This window comes from Mastomys coucha, unplaced genomic scaffold (assembly GCF_008632895.1).
Source record: "Mastomys coucha isolate ucsf_1 unplaced genomic scaffold, UCSF_Mcou_1 pScaffold18, whole genome shotgun sequence".
Classification (NCBI taxonomy): domain Eukaryota; kingdom Metazoa; phylum Chordata; class Mammalia; order Rodentia; family Muridae; genus Mastomys; species Mastomys coucha.
The window spans coordinates 115,173,544-115,193,546 of NW_022196900.1; the positions used below are offsets into that span (position 1 = coordinate 115,173,544).

Sequence of the window (20,003 nt, forward strand, 5' to 3'; positions counted from 1 at the left end):
AGAAATCCGCCTGCCTCTGCCTCCCAAGTGCTGGGATTAAAGGCATGTGCCACCACCGCCTGGCTTCTCTGAGTCCATTTTCTTATGCAATAAGTCAGAATAGGTAAACTTCAGCACAGGTTTAGTGCCCATCTGAGACTACCCTACAAGAAAAAGGTACAGACTTAGACAGCACATGGGGGCATGCAGAACCCATGGAAGTTGTTGCTGGCCCAGAAAAGAGAGCTGTTAAAGCCAAGTAGAGGCCAGGACACTGAACCTAGACAAGGAATGTTCTGGGCAAGAGCTCCAGGACTACCAGTGCAGGCACCTGGAGAGCCATTTACACGCAAGAGTAGTCAGGATATAGCTAAGGGTTGGAACTGCTGCTCCCCATAGTCTGTATAACAGCCTGTGTTACTGGGACTAATAGTCAAGATTCAACTCTGAAATTCTAAGTGTGTCTAGAGAGTGATCTCCCCAACCCAGGAGTTACCAAAAGCTGTCCCCTAAATAACAGTGTAACAGGACATGGGACCATCTGCCAGTCTTCTAATACTGGAAATGCCTTGAAAACCAGCCACTTTTTCTCATTTCAACCCAATCACTGAGATTATCTAGCAAACATAATAGATTATTTACAAAATTATTAGCTCTGCTGGACCTCAAGAGACAGGTGATCCTGGTCCTAAACCTGAAGGCTTTGAATGTCTATATGGAGATTTGAGTCTGTGGGGCTCAGAGACCACTGCCAAGAGTCAACAGGATCTCACTGTGTACCCTGACTAGCCTGGAACTCACTGTACAGAGCAGTCCAGCTTCGAACTCAGAGATCTGTCTACCTCTGCCCCCCAACTATTGGAATTAAAGTTTTGAGCTCAAGACTTTTTTCTCCCCCCACAAGAGCAGAGAATTGACTCACCAAGTGCAAGACTCTCTCAAATGCTCTGCATATTATACCTATTTAAATTAGGGCTTCCCTATAGGATCTTTTGAAAAACAGAACCCATGCATAAACACAAAATTGAAAACGGCAACATTCTTCAATCATTATTTATTCAACACCTCCTACATTTCAGGCTTTTAAAATTTTTTTTTATGTAGTTTTTGCCTGCATATATGTACCTACATGTCTGGTACCCTCAGACGCCAGCCGAGGTCCTTGGATCACCTGGAACTGGAGTTACAGAAGGTTTTGAGCTGCCATATAGGTGCACAGAATTGAATACAGGTCCACTACAATAGCAACAAGTGCTCTTAGCCATTCAGCCATCTCTGTAGCCCCCTATTTAAGGCTCTTAAAAAGATTTCAACTAGCTAGGCATAGTGGCACATGCCTCAGGAGTTAGTGGGAGGTGGATCTCTGTGATTTCTCTGACAGCCTGGTCTATGTGAGTCTCAGCCAGGGCTGCACAATCTTTATTAAAAACAAAAACAACAAGCAACAAAAACAAGCAACCAAACAAAATAAACAAAAATCCACCTTATTTACATTTTGGCACAAACTGTCAACATCAAAGCAAAAAGGACATTTGTTGGGAAAGTCCTGGGCTTTGGGATCCAGTTAATGCTAAAATCAGTCTCAGAGTGGATCAACCTTTACAGACATCCTTACCTCACGTTCCACAGTGGAATGCTATCATCCAATAATAAACACGAAATCTACTATCTTCTTGCTAAAACCAAACGCCTTTCGAAAATGTTTCCCTTATTGAGTGAGAGATTACTATCAACTACCACAACACAGGATCGCCCGATCTGGATATGACTTTTGGCCTGCACCACGTGGAGGCAGATAGAAAGCACAGCAGCAGCTAAGGCCAACAATGACACAGGGTCTCTCCTACGTCCTCCGTGTTGACAGCTGCAAGTGCAAGAGGGTGGCAGGATCTGGGTCTCCCCAAACACAGGAACGCTATGACCAAATGTTCCATAGCGGCCATTCAGGTCACCTGAAAGGTACGGCTGCAGACGACCACTGTGCTGCTAAGACGTCAAGAGGACCAAAGTCGCAAAGGCAGCTAGTGCTTCCGAGAGAAACCTCCCATTTCCCAGGGCCTCGGCCCGCCAAGGCCAAGCCCACACACTCACGCGAGTGCTCCAACTCGCGCGCCGCTTTAGCCGCACGCTCCAGGCCGGTCGGGTCGAAGTTGCTCCATTTGTCCTTGGGCGATGGCCGGTCTCCTGCACCACGGTCGCCACCACCCTCCGCCCCAGGTTGAGCGGGCGGCAAGGGCAGCGGAGGCCCTGTGCCTTCGCCCTTGGAGCCCTTGATGCCGAAGAGCCACGACATGGTCCCGCAAGCTCCGCGCGCCCTCGGTGGACCGTACTCGAGCGTGACTCGCGGGGCTAGTAGCAGTCACCACGCGCCGCGGGTGCGATTAACTGCGCAGGCGCGACACACACCCCTTCCTTCTCGACGACGGAAACTTAGGAGGGTCAAAGCGATCTCAGCCACTGGATTGGCCGCTGAAATAGGGACGCCTTGGGCGTCGACCGCACGATTTGCCCAGCTTTCTAAGGAGGCGGAACTGGACAGAGCTCCTGGACCAGGCAAATAGGAACAAAGTTTTCGCGGTGGGTGAGCCTTCATCCTAGAAAAGTCCTCTTCTCTTAGCAATGGTGCTATGGGGCTGGGGTCGTTCTGTATCTGTCGCTTAGGCATTTATGGGGACGCCTCAGCCACAAAGCCCACGGAAGATCAGAGACACTGGACTCACCACGGAGGGTCGGAACTCTTCTGCTGTGAATCTCACCCAGAGAGCAGAAGAGGAAGGGAACACCTGAAGGAGACGTGTAGCTCCCGTAGCTAATCTCTTACGGACTCGAGATGCCTCAGGTCACTGCAACCAAGGGCGGAGTAACTGGAGTGAGACCGTCAGCCCGAAGGCTGAGAGAAGGGTGGCCCCGCGGCCCTGGCGCTCCTAGACCGACGGTCCGTCCCTGCTGTGACCCCACGCTTTCTCGGAGCCGGATTCATGCCTATCTGTGGCTGCTTTGAGCGTCTCCAGACCAGTGGCTCTTACAGCCAAGCGTGAATAAGGATAAGGGAGATAAGCCGGGCAGTGGTGGAGCACGCCTTTAATCCCAGCACTTGGGAGGCAGAGGCAGACGGATTTCTGAGTTCGAGGACAGCCAGGGCTACACAGAGAAACCCTGTCTCGAAAAAAACCAACCAACCAAACAAACAAAAAAGAATAAGGGAGATACTTAGGTCAGAGACTTAGATGCATCTGACGAGCATTGCTGCACCATGCTTCTGCTACTCTTGCTCAGGCGGTATCTTGAGCCCCTTCCTCTTCGGTGTTTTGGCAACCCTCTGCGGCTATTGGCATGCTGCTTTGCAGTACAAGGCAGAAAGCCAAGCAGACTCCCGGAGCCTGCAGAGGGTACACTACACTGAGGAACTACTTAGAGTGAGGGCTGGTGCTCCAGGCTTGTGGTTGTTAGCCAGTGAGCGCTCCTTGGGAACCTGCTGAGCCAAGTGCCTGCTATGGATCCAGGGGCTGGTTGACCTAACCTTTGGGCAAGAGGAAGGGAGCATGGACAGAAACAGCTGTCACTAGGGAACCCACATTCACCAAAGTCATGGTCTTGGGTCCAGGCATCTTTCATAAAACTGATTGAGTTCACAGAATTGTATTGACTGCTTTTTAACACTGAACAAAAGGCCATTTTAAATGACGGAAAAAGAAGTTTAAGGTTAACTATTATTATTATTAATTATTATTTATTTTTTATAAAACTTTAATTTTTAAAAATCTTACTTTTAATGATGGTTCTTAAATGCTGTAATCTCCCTTATACCCCACCACCCACCAGAGGTAGTGGAAAAAAGGATATGAGGGAAGTAGACCTGTTTAGAAATGGTTCTTTGGAACAACTCCTGTCTATATTGTCTGAAAATCGACAGTTCATTTCACAGGTTCACAGCAGCAGCTCTATCCACTGGAAAACACTTCACAGACACACCACAGTCTAGTTCAGTAGAGTTGGGATAACAAACACAATCAGTGTCAAGGACACAACCTAACAGACAGCCAGGCCTCAGCCTCTGTAGGGGGGACCAAGAGGAATACCAAGAGAAGTTCTCAACTGGGACTCTCTCACTGAAACAAAGATCAGCAAAGACATGTTGTACAGCCTAGCTCTGCTTCCTTCACTTCGAGTCCTATTTATACCCTCAAAACATCACGTGTTTTTTGATACAAGGTTCTTTGAGCTCTGGCTCTCCTGGAATTTAAGCTGCAGATCAGACTGTCCTTAAACTCAGAAATCTGCCGCATCACAAATACTGGGATTAAAGGCGTAGGCCATCACCATTGTCTTAAATTTAAATCCTAAGCTTATTCTACCTGTGATCCCTGTTCCCCAACAAAACTAAATGAGTTTCCTAGCAATAGCCAGACATCACTCAGTGGCCATAAAGTTTTTGTTTGTGTGCTTGTTTTTAAATGGACAGACCACATCTCTCATAGCAGTTGCCTTTGAGCTTAGATGGGTAAGGAAGGTGTGTCAGAGCTTTTAAAGCCACACACCTTTCAGTCTTTTGCTGCATTTGGTAAGCACATAACCTTTATAAAATTCTGAATCTTGACTATTTTTCAATTTTTTTTTAAAAAAAAGTGTGGGGCTGGAGAATGGTTCCATAGCTATGTACTCCTTTACTAGGGGACTTAAGTTTTATTCCCAGCAATGACATCAAGCTTCTCCCTGCTATCTATAACTCCTCTCTGAAGCCTCTCAACTCATAGGTACATGTACAAACCCATATAGTACATGAACACTATTAAAATTAAACATGTTTTAAAGTATTAGGCTGATGCAGGTGGGAAGATCACTTGAGCCCAGGAGTTAGGTTAGCCTGAGCAATATAGCAAGACTTTATATTGAAAAAAAAGAAGAAAAGAAAGAGAAGGAGAAAAGAAAATGAGACAAGTCTGGGTGGATTGGCAAGACCCTGTGTCAGAGAGCAGGGAGGTTCATCGATTACTATTAAGAGGGCAGAGTTACAGCCTCCTACTCTGAGCAGCTAACCCTAACCTTAAAGTCTGATACAAAATGTAGACTGTCTCTGAGACTTATTTATGAATAAATGTCTAGGACATAAGCTTTGGCTCATTCCCTGACTAGTTTATAACATCATTGTATTCTGTGTGTGCCACATGATTGGTTACCTTTCCTCAGTTTGATGCGTCTGTCTGCTCAGAGTTCAGGGCGAATCTCTTCCTGCACCTGACTATCCCAGAGTTCCTCTCTCCCTCCCTGCCTCCCAGCACCTTCTATTTTCTGCCTTAGCTAAAAGGCCCTCAGGTTTTTATTGACAGGTGATGCTTCCACACAGTACACAAGAGATTCTCTCTACACCTGATGGCTCCTTCTTTAAAAAACTCTCTGGTTGCAAGACCATATTTAATTGCAATGAGCTAACTGGCATTTATGATAGGAACAGTTGGTGATTATTCTTGCCCTATTTCTGCCCAGATACTTCACACCTCCCACAACACCTTGTCTTACCTGGGTCCTGCTCCTAGTTGGAAGCTGGACCCCTTGGTGTTTGTCTGGAACCCTATCTTACCACATTGTCCTCCCATACTTCACACCTCCAACAACACCTTGTCTTACCTTGGTCCTGCTCCTAGTTGGAAGCTGGACCCCTTGGTGTTTGTCTGGTACCCTGTCTCACCACACTGTCCTCCTAGGGAAGATATGACATTGATTGGCTTTTCTCTCTCTCCTTTTTTTGTTTTTGTTTTGTTTTTCGAGACAGGGTTTCTCTGTATAGCCCTGGCTGTCCTGGAACTCACTCTGTAGACCAGGCTGGCCGCGAGCTCGGCTTTTTTCTCTTAAAGAATTTTTTTAGATTTATTCATTTTACATATGTGAGTACACTGTTGCTGTCTTTTAGACACAACAGAAGAGGTCCCATTACAGATGGTTGTGAGCCACCATGTGGTTGTTGGGAATAACTTGGGACCTCTGGAAGGGCAGTCAGTGCTCTTAACCACTGAGCCATTTCTCCAACCCCTGATTAGTTTTATTTCTAATTATTCATATGTGTATATATCTTTATGCAGGTAGGTACAGATGAATGCAGGTGCCCAGAGGGCAGAGACGTTGGAATCCACTGGAGCTGGAGTCAGTAATTGTGAGCTGCCCAGTGTGGGTGCTCAGAACCATACTGTGATACTCTTTTGGGTTTTTTTTAAAGATTTATTTATTATGTATACAGCATTCTGCCTGTATGTATGCCTGTATGCCAGAAGAGGGCACCAAATCTCATTATAGATGGTTGTGAGCTACCATGTGACTGCTGGGAATTGAACTCAGGACCTCTGGAAGAGCAGAGAGTTCTCTTAACCTCAGCCATCTCTCCAGCCCCTTCATTTTTATTTATTTTTAAAACATGGAATGCTTCATAAATTAGTGTGTCATGCTAATCTCCATATTTTTTATTTTATTTTTATTTTTAATTTTTTTATTTTTTTGAGACAGGGTTTCTCTGTGGAGCCCTGGCTGTCCTGGAACTCACTCTGTAGACCAGGCCGGCCTCGAACTTAGAAATTCGCCTGTCTCTGCCTCCCAAGTGCTGGGATAAAGGCGTGAGCCACCACCGCCCGGCTCCATATTTTTTAAAGATATATTTATTTTATGCATATGAGTACACTGTAGCTGTCCTCAGATACACCAGAAGAGGACATCAGATCCTATTACAGGTTGTGAGTCACTATGTGGTTGCTGGGATTTGAACTCAGGGCCTCTGGAAGAGCAGAAAGTGCTCTTAACTGTTTAGCCATCTCTCCAGCCCTGGATGATTTGTTTTTATTTTATGTGTATTGGTGTTTTGCCTGCGTATGTGTCTGTTGGATCCCCTGGAACTGGAATTAGAGACAACTATGAGCTACCATGTGGGTGTTTGGAATTAAAGCCTTGGTCTTCTAGAAAAGCAGCTAATCCTCTTAACCACTGAGCCATTTCTCCAGCTCCCCTCCCATTGTTTTGAGACAGGGCTTCTCTATATAGCCCCTGCTGTACTGGAACTTGCTCTGTAGACCAGGCTGGCCTCAAAGTTAGAGAACTGCCTGTCTCTGCCTCCCAAGAGCTAGAATTAATGGCATGTACCATCACTGCCCAGACAGAACTTTTTTTTTTTCCACAATGAAAGATCACTTCATCCCAGAAAAAAACCAGCAGGAAAGACACAGCTATTGCATCTGAACTTCAGGGTTCCTGTCCTGTCCTATGTTCCCCACCAGAAGGCTATCTTCAGGGCTACAATCCTGAGGGTTTAACAGGCTTTATCACCATTAATAGAGACTACCCAGTTCCAAGGTGAAAGTAGCTATACTGAGTAGTCCCTACTGCCCAGCCACTCTGGAACCTAGACACCATACTGCCTACCATCTGGCTTCTCATAAACAGCTTCATCCCAAGAACATCAAAAGCTAAAGAGCAGAGACCTTCATCACTGCTACCCTCTGCAGTTTGAACCCTCTACATGCTCACAAGAACATGGGCACCAGCACTTGCAGCAGCTTCCCCTTGAGGTCTCCTCATAGTATCCAGGATATTCTCAGTCCTGCCCCCACCAGCTTCCTGAATGCTTCACATTTTACATGGATCTCAACCAGGAGCAACCTCGAAATAGCCAGCCCTTTCTGGTATTTTGGTACATATTGAGAAGCAGAGTGGGCATTCTTGGCATGTATGTTAAGCTCTGGATGGCATCTGCCACTGCTCATCACCCTAGACACTGAGAGAATAGAGTTGGGACCAGAGGAAGCACAGGGGCAGGAGGCATTTTGTGGCAAACAACTAATAGGAAATCCCATCCCACTAAATTATTTCCTGGAGCTGGCAAGATAGCTCAGCCGATAAAGATGTTTGTCACACAAGTCTGACAAATAAAGTTTAAACCCTGTTTCCTGTAGACTTCGTCAGGGCATGCACTAATCTGAAATGTATATAAATTCAGAGATTGCTGGGAAGTAGTAGATTGCTTTGATCTCAGCCCTTGAGAGGCAGAGACTGGTGGATCTCAGAGGCAGGAGTTCAAGATCAACCTGGCCTACAAAGCGAGTTCCAGGACAGCCAGGGTTACACAGAGAAACCCTGTCTCAAACCCGCCCACTCCCCCTTCTGTCACACATACAGAAAAGGAAATGTATAATAAATTTAGAGATTTACTATGTGCCTGGGACCATGTGAGGGCAGCTCCTCTGAGATGAGGATCGTATAAAAAGCATTCTGTGTTATCTCGGTGTGAGTGTAGGTTTTCACCTCTACCACCTGAAAATAGATGGTGCTGGTGTTAGATCAAGATGAGCTTGTACCAAGGATTTATGTGGAAGTCAGCTATGTCTCTTCTGCCCATTCTACTTTCTCAGGATCCTCATGAGTTTTAGCCATTAACAGAAGCTACTGTAAACACTAATAACGACCCCTCTGGTACTCTTCTGCCACCTGCTTAGTGTTCTGTAGGTCAGGCCCAGGGACTCAGTGTGGCTTTCTTCAGTAGCCAGTAGACCTACAGTCATCATCTGAGCAAACAGAATGGGAAACACAAATTGCTTAGAGGAATTTCCGTATTTTAGGGGAATGTGAGGCCACTATGCCAAACCTAAATCTGTTCTAGATACAGATAGTCTCAGACTCTGGACTTGTAACTGAGGTCACAGGAAATATCTGAGTTCCATCGCCAACTATTGACCAATAGGTAAAGGTGTGGATATGAAATCTGTAGGTGCATACATAGGCTTCCTGCCCTGACAAGGAATCATGGAGAGGGGATCCCCCTCCCAAACACACATACCCCAGTGGCTTTTGCTCCATCAGCAGGCTAGGTCCTTGTATCTCAAGCCATCATCACAAAAACAGCCACCTCCCACAAATACAACACATTCAGTGCATAGCCAGTGCTTCTTTGCTGTTCAGGATGAGCCCTACAGTGCTCCCTCAGGTTCTTGGGAAATGGTAGTAGGCAAGTTCTCAGGGAGGCCATCTCTACTCAGTTCATACCCAAGGTCTACCTCACCTCTCTCAATACTTAGCTCCTGGATCTCACTAGAAGCAACAGTAGTGTAAGGAGAACACAGAAGCAGAGGGCTGAGCAGTGTGCAGTAGAGCACAGGCTGTGGTAGGGACACCCCTTCAAAGCCTCCTGCCCTCTGAGTTGTAACAGCAACAACCTGACCTACTGCAAACACTGGATCCCAGGCTGCAGAAGCGAGGCCCTGGTACGCAGCTGGCTGGAAACATGGAGGGACAGAACGCTGAATGATCAGTGTACAGATATTGCAGACCTGCCTCCCCCTTCCCCAGACATGACAAACCCTGTACGCTCAACCTTTCATGCCGCCCATACATAGCTGTACATAGCTGTATATAGCTGGGGAAAGTTTTGATGAAAAATAAAGCATTTTAATAAGACTGCAAGCACAGTTTATGTCTGGCTTACTGTATTGTTGTTAGAGTCTGGGTCATTAGTGGGGAAGAGAGATGAAGCTAGCCTGGGTTAGGGCAAGTGATTCTGGGAGGAGAGGCTATGCCTACATAGGGACTTGAGAGGAAACCTGTTCCTGACCACCCTTAGGTATCTGTCAGATGCCCCAGGGTAATGGTGATGACAGGAGGTAGCCCACCTACATGACACCTTGGTCCCCACACTAAAGCAGGAGACTTTCTCAGAATTTGTCCTAGCAGGGCTCTCCTATCCCCAAGATCCTAAATGCCAAGGTCTCATCCCATTCCTGTGAAAAGACTCTGCATCTCTGGCACTGATAGTAGGGCCCAGTGCAGGTCCTGGGCAGGAAGACAGAGTCAGTGACCCTGACAGATCCTGGCCTCCAGGCTGGCAGGAAGTCTTGAAGGAAACTAACTGGCAACATTACCAGCCTCCCAGTATCCCTCCCTATCTTTTCTTTCCCTAAGGAAGTTTTTGGGAACCCTGCCTACACTAGTCTCTCCTGGGCATGGGCAGGACCTGAATGGTCCTAAACACCTCCTCCAAGTCATGTGTAGTCCTTGCCACCAGAGGACCCAGCCTTTGGCACAGGTTGGAAACTCTGTGGCCTCCTCTCCTGAATGCTTGTCCTGGGTCTTATGTCCTCAACCTGACCTCAGACACTGTCCATCCCCTCGCCAAATGTTGCCCAAGGACCACCGTGTGCTCAACTCCACTAGCAACCGGAGAGGATTGCCATTGCGCGTGACGCTACCAGGGTTGCCACAGGTTTCCCGGAAGTCAGGCAAGGGCAGTGATGACCGGTGGGGAAATGACCTGAGGAATTACTCTGGTCAAAGGCAGGATTGGCATCCCATCTCCCCACCCTACTCCATCCACAAGAAAAACCACGAGCAGCAGTGCCTCTGTCACTGGGCTAGGGAAGAGGGTCCCTCGGGCGGACGAGGCAGGCAGTTTAGGGTTCCCGCGGTCCGGCCTCCGGCCGCGTGGACTGCGGAACACGGGTCCGCTCGCCAGAGGCCGTACAGGCCGTAGCCGACAGCGCCCTCTGGCGGCCAGAGCGGAAGGCGGCCGTCACAGTCACCAGGTAAGTGGTGCAGGGCGTCAGGCCCTGGATAGTAGTGCTGTTCTGGCCTGCTGGCACCTCCACGCGCTCTAGGGAGCCGCCTTGCAGAGGTCCGAGCTGTACAAGGTAGCCGAGAGTGGAGTCCGGGCCAAGCGCGGGGGCCCAACTTACGCGGAGGCTGCGCGGCCTAGTATGCGAGATGACGATGCGTTCTGGCCCGGCCTCCTCTGCAAAGGAAGAGGATGGTTGAGTAGAGGGGTGTCCTTCTCATGCCACCCTGCCCTCCCATAAGGTACCCCTGCCACACCTTGCAATGTGCGTACTCGCACGTGCTGCGGCCTCAGGAGGCGCACGTTCGACTCCGGCAGCAGCGAAACTTCATAATCTGTGTCCGGGTTGAGATCTGTCCAGGTCCAGCTGGTAGCATTCCCGGGCAGCTGTTGGCGTCTTGTGGTTACCAGTTTGCCGCTGGGCACCAACTCCAGCACGTAGTAACCAGAGTCCGCTGTCAGCAGGGGCGGCCAGGACAGGCGGAAGCCATTGGACAGAACCTCCGAGGCATGAAGCTGTTGTGGCTGCATCGCATCTAAGGGTGGTTTAGTGCTGGGGTCAGGGAGCAGAAGTGGGGCTCTCACTGGTCTGGAGAGGACCCAAAGATTGGAGCCCCCCCCCCCAAAATAGGTGATGCCTTCTGCCAAGGAGAGGCAGGAGCCAGGCAGGCATTCACCACCAGTAAATGGTGATGACTAGGAAACTCTGACTGAGCTGGTGGGAGGACAGAGAGGAGTACAGCCCCCAACTCTGGGTCCCATCATAGACTTTCCTGCCTACTTCGCCCCAAACCCAGACCTATAAGATATAGTGGCTACTCCTTACCCAGACAAACAACCTGGATGAAGGCACCTCAAAGGTGGCAATGCTTACAATATTATCTAAGAACGGAGGATCAGTCCTCCAAGACTGTGTGGCCAGCACAAGATTTGTTTTGAGACAAACATATTCTGAACAGTTTTGGAGGAGGGAAACAGACCAGAGGCTGCAGCCAGGAGATGGGAAACTACATGGCCCCTGGAGCAGTAAAAATGTGACAGAACCCAGAAGCAGCTGGACCTAAGAGTGAGGAGAGAGTAGGACAGGACCTTCCTACCCGAGTGGGAGGGGAACTCCAGAATGGGCTCCTGTGCAGTGACAACCAACACATGATCAGCCAGCCATCTGATCAACGTGCACATAAGTCTGGGTAGGCCATCCAGATCTTGACTTTGTTGCTGATGCTGGGTACTAAGTTTGGTCAGCTGGGCACTTACTTTCCTTCCCAGCCTCCCAGTCGGATTCTGACCTTAGTCACAGACGTCCCCACCCTAATGTTTATCTCTGATGATACCCTTTTCTCCTTCTGCTCCCTCCAGGTTCATCAGGACCTATTGGCCGATGGTCTACCAGGAGATGTCCTTAGGAGATCTCTTGAGACAGACCTTTCACCTCTTTCCAACCCATAGACCCACACCTTCCTCTTTAGTGTAGATGATTAACCTGCAGTAAGAGACTTGGTAAGAATGCTACCCTGAAGTGATAGCATTCTTCAGTGCCCTCTACGAGCTAAGCCAAACACCAGGCAGGCCCCTTAGTCTCTAGCCCCTTCCTTCTCCTTGTGTGACTGACTATAGGAGGCCTGGAGAAAGCAGGTGCTTAGGTCCTACAGTGGATCTTCCTTGTTCTGGCTTCCCCAGCAGACCCCATAATAGACCTGCGTGAAAACCACCTCAAACCCTCCCTGACTGTGGCTCCCTAGCAAGGAATAGGTAGGGCCCAAGCTCTGGAGGAGACAATCCCTGACCTATTTGGTCACTTCTCCAGGAATGGTGGGATTGACAAGGCATTTGGTCCCTGGATATACACAAGGGCACATGATGCCATAGGCAGAGAGCCCTGGGGGAGCCCTGGACCTCCTTTATCTTCTGTACTTGGACCCTCCATACACACCCCACCCAAAGTAGCCCTTAGTTCATTGGCCTGGGAGTTCCCATGTCTAGGAGTCCCATCTTGAAATGGTTACTCAGACCTGCCACAGTCTCTCTATAGCTCAGGTGTCAGGGTACATGCAGGCACCCAGAATGAGTATGTGCCTGGACGGTATGCAGAGAATATGTGAGCCACCTCCCCACTGTTACATACTCAAGAGCACCAGGCTCATGGGTTCTCCCTGGTCTCCACCCAGATCCTCTCACTGCAGCAAGCTGTCAGCTAGGGATTCACAGGCCCTGCCTCTTCCCACCTACCAGAAATGGAGCCCTGAAGCTCCGGGGCAATGATAGGAAGGTCATCCACATCCACAAAGTATAGGTGCTTCTCAGCAGGAGCTGAGGCAGCTGCCAATAGCTCCAACAGGTTGCCTCGGCCAGTGCTGACAATGAAGATGGTGACACCCAAGTCCTTGAGCTCCTGCATAGGGGGGCCCACGGGGTCACTGGAGCCCCCATCTGTCACCCACACCAGTACCTTGGGAACCCCTGGCCGGGCACCTGCTTCCTCAGCAAACAATTGTTCTTTGGCATAAGCCAGTGCCAGGCCTGTGTTGGTATCACCCATACGTTGGGGTGCAACACGTATGGCATCCTGTATAGCCTGGCCTGAACTGTACTGGTTGAAAGTAAACTCTGTGTGAGGCTGGCTGCCCACGTGCACCAGACTAGCATGCAGAGCCCCAGGTCCGAAAGGCATCGTAGCCACCAGCTGCCCCACAAATTCCCGAACTCTTGAGAACTCATAGTGTGACACGCTGGCTGAGCTGTCCAGCAGGAACAACAGGTCCCCCTGGGGGGCTGATGCTGTGGGACCTAGAGGAAAAGACAAGGGGTTCAGTCCAGGTAGCCTTGCCAGACAACCCCATGCCCAGGGCAGAACCACCCACAAAGGCCTGAACTTTCTTTAAGCACATGCTTGCCTTTGCCCAAAGATACTGGTAGAGAATCTTCAGAATGGAGCTATAAGCCAACAAAAGGCCCATACTCTCCAGTGGTTCCCAACTGTACAATGCCCATGTACCCGGGGCATCCTGGGTTGTCCTCATGTTCCTTCTGTAGGGAAATGCTGACCCTTGTCCTCAACAGACACTGCATGCAGGTAGAACATTCTGTATAGCTTTCAGGAGGGGCCTGAGCCACATGCAATGCTCCCCTTACACCTGATTTTCAGAAGGGCCACCTCCAGGATGAAGTTAAGCTAGGTAAAACTCATCTTCCAGGTGAAGCAATGGGCTCTGAGCCCATGGGACAGCAGGAGAGGATGGGAGAGCAAAAGTGAAGAGATAGGTGTGATGTCATTCACCACACAATGACATCACCCCTCCCCTCCTCTGGCCCCCATCCCTGCTTCATCTGTACCAAGGAAGCAGGATATAACCACCCGCAGCAGCCTGAGGTCCCAACTATTGTCTAGTGAGACTCCCCTTTTATCCACTTTTCCTCCTGTCCAGCCGGCTGAGGTACTGATGAGACCTTCCATCCCTAAGTCTCAAATAGGCAGCAGCTCTCAAGTGCCTGGATCTAGTCCTGGCTTTGGGGTTTCCCCCTCATGGTGTGGCCATTCCAATATTCTTACCTCTTTTCTACTGAGGGACCTTTCTGAGGTAAGGAAACTGAGTCAGGGAGGCCTCTTAAACATCTTTCTCCACAATCCAGGCCTGAGGGGCGGGGCGGAGCGGGGCGGGACGGGACGGGGGTGGGTGGGTGGAGGGGAGACCGTGGCCTCCGTGCTCCAAGTCTAGCTCTAGCTCAATTGAGTCACCAAGAATGCCCCGGAGCACCAGCGCCTACCGCAGGTGGCTGAGGTGCTGGCGTGTGCCCCACCTGCTCCTCCCGGCCTTCCCACCCACTCGTCTGGCGGCTGCACCTGGACAGTTCATGACCCGCGTGGGTAGCAGCCGATGGGCTATGAGATATTGGAATTCGGGTTTCACCACACTTACCGTGCTCTATGCCGCTCCGCGCCAGTGCCAGTCGCAGACTCAAAGCCATGCTGAGCACAGTCCAGAACAGCATCGCGCCTGGAGTGGCGGGCTCTTGACCGACCACAGCTGGCAGCTAACTCGCCCTCCTATCGTGAGTCAGGCCCCACCCACCTCGGAGAAGCCACACCCACTCGCGGCCACGCCCCGCTTGGGAGGCGCGTGCACTCAGTCGCGAGCGCAAAGGCCAATCTACCCAGACTGCACAGTGATGCATGCCATAGCGGTCCCAGACTTGCGGTGACACGCAGCAACCACAAAGGCACATAGATGTGAGCATGCGTTGACAAACATTCCCATCTCTCTTTTGCAGACCGCAATAATGTGTTGTCCATTTTCTCCACCTCTCTCCTCTTCCACTACCCCTTTGTTTCCCCTCAGTTCCTGATCTGCAAAGCTCCTGAAGACAGGAGAACCTTGCAAGACAAAAGAACCTTAGAAGTGGGGCTATACAAAGAAACAACCTTTTCTCAACAAGGACCCAGCTTGGCTATAAACTGGAGGAGCAGCTGGTTTTCTCCAAAGACTGACAAGCAAGGACACTGCCTTCAGAGAAGATAGGAGCATATGAGAAGCTTTTTACAGAATGAAAAGCCCCCACCTTGCCAGAACTCTCACCTGAATTCTTGGAGGAAAAGACATAAGGGGAAGTCAAAGAATCAGAGCTTATCTAGTGTGACCATGGTGGCCTATTGCTGTCCTATACAGTACCTAAACAGGACTCCATACCAGGTCAGACTCCTGCAGGACCAGAGACCCACTGGCGATCTAAAGCTGGGTCCTGCAGTCAGTGCTAAGCCCAGACCAAAGAAAGCTGTCTACAGCCAGGCAGTGGTGGCACACGCCTTTAATCCCAGCACTTGGGAGGCAGAGGCAGGTGGATTTCTGAGTTCGAGGCCAGCCTGGTCTACAGAGTGAGTTCCAGGACAGCCAGGGCTACACAGAGAAACCCTGTCTCGAAAAACCGAAAAAAAAAAAAAAAAAAAAAAAAAAAAAAAAAGAAAGAAAGAAAGCTGTCTACAAGTGTTGTTCACAGGACATTGAGCTCTTCAGAAGGGCTGCATAGACCGCTGCCCTTAAGATGTTTTCCTGTAAATAATTATAGTATTTGGGGTGGAGGCACACATGGGGGGGGGTGTTGTCTGGCAGGATGTCTCCTCCCTTCCCACTCTCAGCAAGAGGATGCTCAGCAGGGAGGACGGATGGGACTCAATGGTTTTACTTCCTCCATTTCTGGCAGGTGAGACACTGTTGGGCCTGGAGGACTGTGCCTGAGCTTGGCTTTGCCTAAAAAAGGAAGCGATACAGCTGAGCCTGAGAAGCTTGCTGCAGGAACAAGTAAGAGCTATGTCCTGCTGCCATCCCCCACCCCCTTGCCGGGAATCTTGGCACTGGGTGTTGGCTTCACTCCACAGACCTCAGGCCTCTGAATGGACCAGAAAGTTCTTGATGCTTCTGCCTGAGTCTTGAGGATGAGAGCAGTGCATGTGAGTCTCTCAAAGACTGTGCCACCCAGGGAACACCAACAACCTCCAGCTCCAGATACATTGTTGCATTGTGAACAAGCAGAGGACATAGGGTATCCAGAGGAATCATTTTATGTCAGGCTTGCCCTGCCAGGGAGCTGGGTGTTAGAGGAAGGAGAGGCTCATAGCCCTCAAGTCTTCAGTCATACCTCAGCCTGCCCTATTTCCAGCCCTTCTGGAAAAAATGATCAGGTCTTCTTGGCTGTGACTCAGGGAAGTAGCTCTCGATTTCCCTTGGCCTCACCATCAGATGGAAAGAGCACAAGAGACCCAGTCTCCACCAAGCCCTATCCAAACTGAGCTACCTGCCTGACTTGGGCTCAGGTCAAGTTGCTTCTGCTGCCAAATTCCTTGGGACACCCTTCCCATCATCCATACCCCCTGCTTAGCCACTAGAAAAAAATCTTATCCTTTTGTCTTGCAGTGTTTCCCACCTTCAGAAAACACACAGACATCATAAGGGGTATGGGACTTGCCAGGGATGCAATGGTCAGGGTCAGGTCTGGGCTTCAGGCAGACACCAAAGGAAGCACAGACACAATAGTCCAGAAGCCCTGGAAGACAGGCTCATGGGAGGAGAAAGGGCAGAAATGTGGTCTCCCAGGCAAAGATGTGTCAGGCCAGAGAGACCTTGACCCCTCAGTCCTCAGCCTCCAGGGACTGCTCCTGCTTGTTCCTGTCAATCTAGGAACCTAAGAGGAAGGGCTGCCCCCAATGCTAAATCTATCCTGCCCCCATAGCTTTAGCTTAGGACAGGGAGTCCCTATGCCTCACTTCCTGGAGGATCTGGCACGCCCTGTCTGTCTGCAGGTAGGTGGAGGGGTTTCCTGAAACCCAAAGACACTGCTTTTAGCAGAGTGCCCTGCTTCCAGCCAAGGACCAAGAGAATGTTCCTTTCCTCCCACAGTCAGGCTTCTGCGGAGAAGAAGGGCCTTTTGTCTACAGATGGCTGTGGTCATGTTCAACCCTAGGGAAAAGGGCAGCTCCTGGGGCCTCTGACCTGACCCTTGACCTCAGATGAGGACAGAGCTGCCTGCCCTGCCCCTGCCCCTCCACCCTAACTGTGAGCTGCTGTTTGTCATGCTGGTTTTGTGTTGTTTATCATGGAGGAACACTGCAGGCTTGCTCATAGTCTCAGGCTTAGCTAGCTTTCTTATACAACTTAGGACCATTTGCTGAGACAATGGAACAGTCCATAGTGGGTTGGGTCCTCCTACATCAATTACATAAAACAATCCCCCACAGACAAGCCCACAGACCAGCCTGATCCGAGGATCCTTCAATTGAGACTTCCTTTTCAGATAACACTGGGCTCTATCAAGTTAAAGCTAATTGGGATGGTTGCCAATAGGGAAATTTCTCCCACTTCTAGAGGGCTGAAATGTCCTAAAAATGTCATGTTTCTTTTGTCTTTTTCTTTTCTCTTTCTCTTTAATTTTTTTGAAACAAGATTTCTCTGCGTAGCTCTGGCTGTCCTGGAACTCACTCTATAGTTGGCTGACCCCAAACTCACAAAGATCTGCCTGTCTCTGCTTCCTGAGTGCTAAGACTAAAAGTGTGAGGTTAAAGGCATACACCACTGCCATCCAGCTTGTTCTGTTTATATTTCACATGAAAACCCAAGTGTATACCAGAACACAGAAACAGGAAGTGTTGGAGGCCTGGGACAGTGAATAGGATGAGCTGGATCCTATGACCCCATCACAGCAATCAGGGAGCAGCCCAGAGCAACAGGGCTCTCTGCTCCCTCCTGCTGTCTGTTACACTTTCTTCTAGACCAACTTTGGTGAGGCAGGTGCCAGAGCCTGAGAACTGGGTCTGGAGATCTAGGGTCCTTTTTCATCCTCAGGGTCCAGAACTGATCCAAACCCACTTTCAGCAAGAGTGGCAAGGAAGATAAAATGGCTTAGTGAGCAGTCTTAGCATGGGATGAATGCAAGCCTCCCCTTTATTTACCCAGTCCATCACCTAAATCTCTGCACAGAAGACACGGGCACTGGGCCAAGGCCTGTCCTCATACACAGTAAGTACTGCCAGATAAGGACTGAGCAAGAAAGCCGTATGCTAGCAAACATGCAGGGTATTATGATTTGAGTCTAAAATGAAACCCCAGATTCATGCTTTCAACACTCACTCCCTAGCTAGTGATATTTTTGGGAATCCATGAAACTATAGTTGTCTGTGCACTTGTAGGGGTTGTGCCTAACTAACTGTAGAAATAACACTAGGGACAGACAGGTCTTTGAGAACATTCCATTGCTATGGTCTGAGTTGCTGTTACACACTTTGAGCTAAAGCAAATCTTTTTTTTTTTTTTGGAGGTGGTGGTGGTGGTGATAAGTTTGGAGACAGGGTTTCTCCTTGTAGCCCTGGCTGTCCTGGAACTCACTCTATAGACCAGGCTGGTCTCAAACTCTGTGCTACATCGTTCCTGTCAGTTCTCATATGGTGATCACAGCTATACAAAAGTAATGAATACACATGGCTACTAATTTCCCTAAAAAAGGTTTAACTGTGTAAGACCAGGGAATTGGTAGAGACCCTGTGGTAAGAACTCTGAAAAGGAAAGGCTTCAGGAGCAGATACAACAGCAAATGCTAAGACCCAAAGGGCTGTGGGTAAGAGTGCAGGTGTATAGCAGGATGCTTGGGCTAGCACAGAGGCAGGAGGCCAAGCTCTGTATCCTTCAGACCACAGTGTGCGGATGGGATTCTGAGTACTAAGAGAGTCTTGGAAGAGGTTGAGGTGAAGCAAGGACGGCTGACTCCATGCTTCTAGGAAAGCAGCCATCAGAGATAGACTACAAGCCCCAAATGTGCCACTAGCTGAGTAGTAATGCTCCATCCTGACATAGGATCTCCAGCTTCAGGTCCTGGCTGGAATGGCTCTGTAAGAGGTGATCTGATCTGAGTTCCCTGTGCTATCTCCAAGGAAGGCCCAGGTAGTCTCAAAGGGGAATGTTCCAGCAGTGGGGACCTGGGAGATTCAGGAGGAGTAGCCTCTGCTCTCAGGGAACGCACCCCACCCCCACACCCCACCCCACCCACACCTCCACCTCAGTTCCTGCCTCTACCAGAGCCCCAACCCAGATGCCTAGGAAATAAGCAAGGCTAGAGCTTAAGCCCAAACTTGAAGCTGGATGGACGAAGCTGGCTAAACCCAGAGTCACTCCTGACAGGTGCTGTCTGTGGACATGCCTGCAAATACTTTGTGAATGAATAGTTTAAGTGGGAATCTCACTGAATCCAGTCTCTTTACCTATGATAATGCTCTGACTCAAAGCATAAGAGGAGTACAGACAGGACACGGCCTTACATACATGCCTACACCAGTCACGTTCCTTTTTATAAGGCAGGCCCTGAGTTACTGGAAAAGAAGCCTGCATAGAAGTGGAGGCCTTGCCTGGCACACCTTGAAGCATAAATCTGAAACCCTGAGGAACTGGTGAGGAGGTAGGAGGCAGAGGCCCTTAGAAGAATTAAGGTGCTCTGAACTTTCAGGCTAGAGTCTGGACATGAAGATCCTAGGTTCTAAAGGTTTCTGTCATGAGCTTGTGCTAGGTAAGAGTTAGGAGGCAGACACTTACTTATAGGGTCCAGACACAGTACTGCCAAGGCAGAAGATAGTAGGCTATGTAGGCCAGTGACTACATCAGGGATGGGAAGGGAACACTGTGACTGAAGGCCCAGCCCCACACTTTCCTTCAATCCAAAACTCCCCTTTTTGGACCTGTCCAATGGTGGTGGAAATGAAAGGTTTCTTTTGGACCTATGAAGAAGGCCAAAGGGGGACAGTGACCCCAGACTTGTGTCTGGTTGTATGGTGAGCTAGCTTGTCTCCTTAGCACTCAGGTTCTACTCTACCAACTGGCATATCTCTGTCCTTTACAGCTAAATACAGACCCCAGACCCCTTCCACAGACCTCCCACAACCTCCACAGCATCCTTATTTGTGTGATGCTGT

The 20,003-nt window shown here is 49.6% G+C and overlaps 2 protein-coding genes across 3 annotated transcripts in view; both read right to left on the reverse strand.

Moving 5' to 3' along the window:
- Positions 1 to 2,368, reverse strand: part of LOC116097150 (ATPase family AAA domain-containing protein 3) — a 23,494-nt gene extending 21,126 nt beyond the window's left edge. Inside the window, exon 1 of one of the 2 annotated variants that reach the window (XM_031379787.1) lies at positions 2,071 to 2,368. In XM_031379787.1, coding sequence (XP_031235647.1) covers positions 2,071 to 2,272 — 202 coding nt within the window. In that variant the 5' untranslated portion in view covers positions 2,273 to 2,368. The remainder of the gene's footprint in view (positions 1 to 2,070) is intronic. The other variant, XM_031379788.1, reaches the window with a different exon arrangement.
- Positions 2,369 to 8,546: 6,178 nt separating this feature from the next.
- Positions 8,547 to 14,728, reverse strand: Vwa1 (von Willebrand factor A domain containing 1). Its single transcript, XM_031379792.1, has 4 exons — positions 14,476 to 14,728; positions 12,788 to 13,345; positions 10,816 to 11,094; positions 8,547 to 10,735 (listed from the first exon to the last, which is right to left on the reverse strand). Exons 1-4 carry the CDS (start codon positions 14,546 to 14,548, stop codon positions 10,398 to 10,400), a joined length of 1,248 nt encoding a protein of 415 aa, XP_031235652.1. The 5' UTR covers positions 14,549 to 14,728; the 3' UTR covers positions 8,547 to 10,397.
- Positions 14,729 to 20,003: the final 5,275 nt, after the last annotated feature.

Coding starts and splice junctions, on each gene's coding strand:
- Vwa1 (XM_031379792.1), bottom strand. CDS start 14,548: ATGCTGTTCTGGACTGTGCTCAGCATGGCTTTGAGTCTGCGACTGGCA. Junction 11,095..12,787: donor GCTTCAGGGCTCCATTTCTG/GTAGGTGGGAAG, acceptor AACCACCCTTAG/ATGCGATGCAGCCACAACAG. Junction 10,736..10,815: donor GCGAGTACGCACATTGCAAG/GTGTGGCAGGGG, acceptor CTTCCTTTGCAG/AGGAGGCCGGGCCAGAACGC.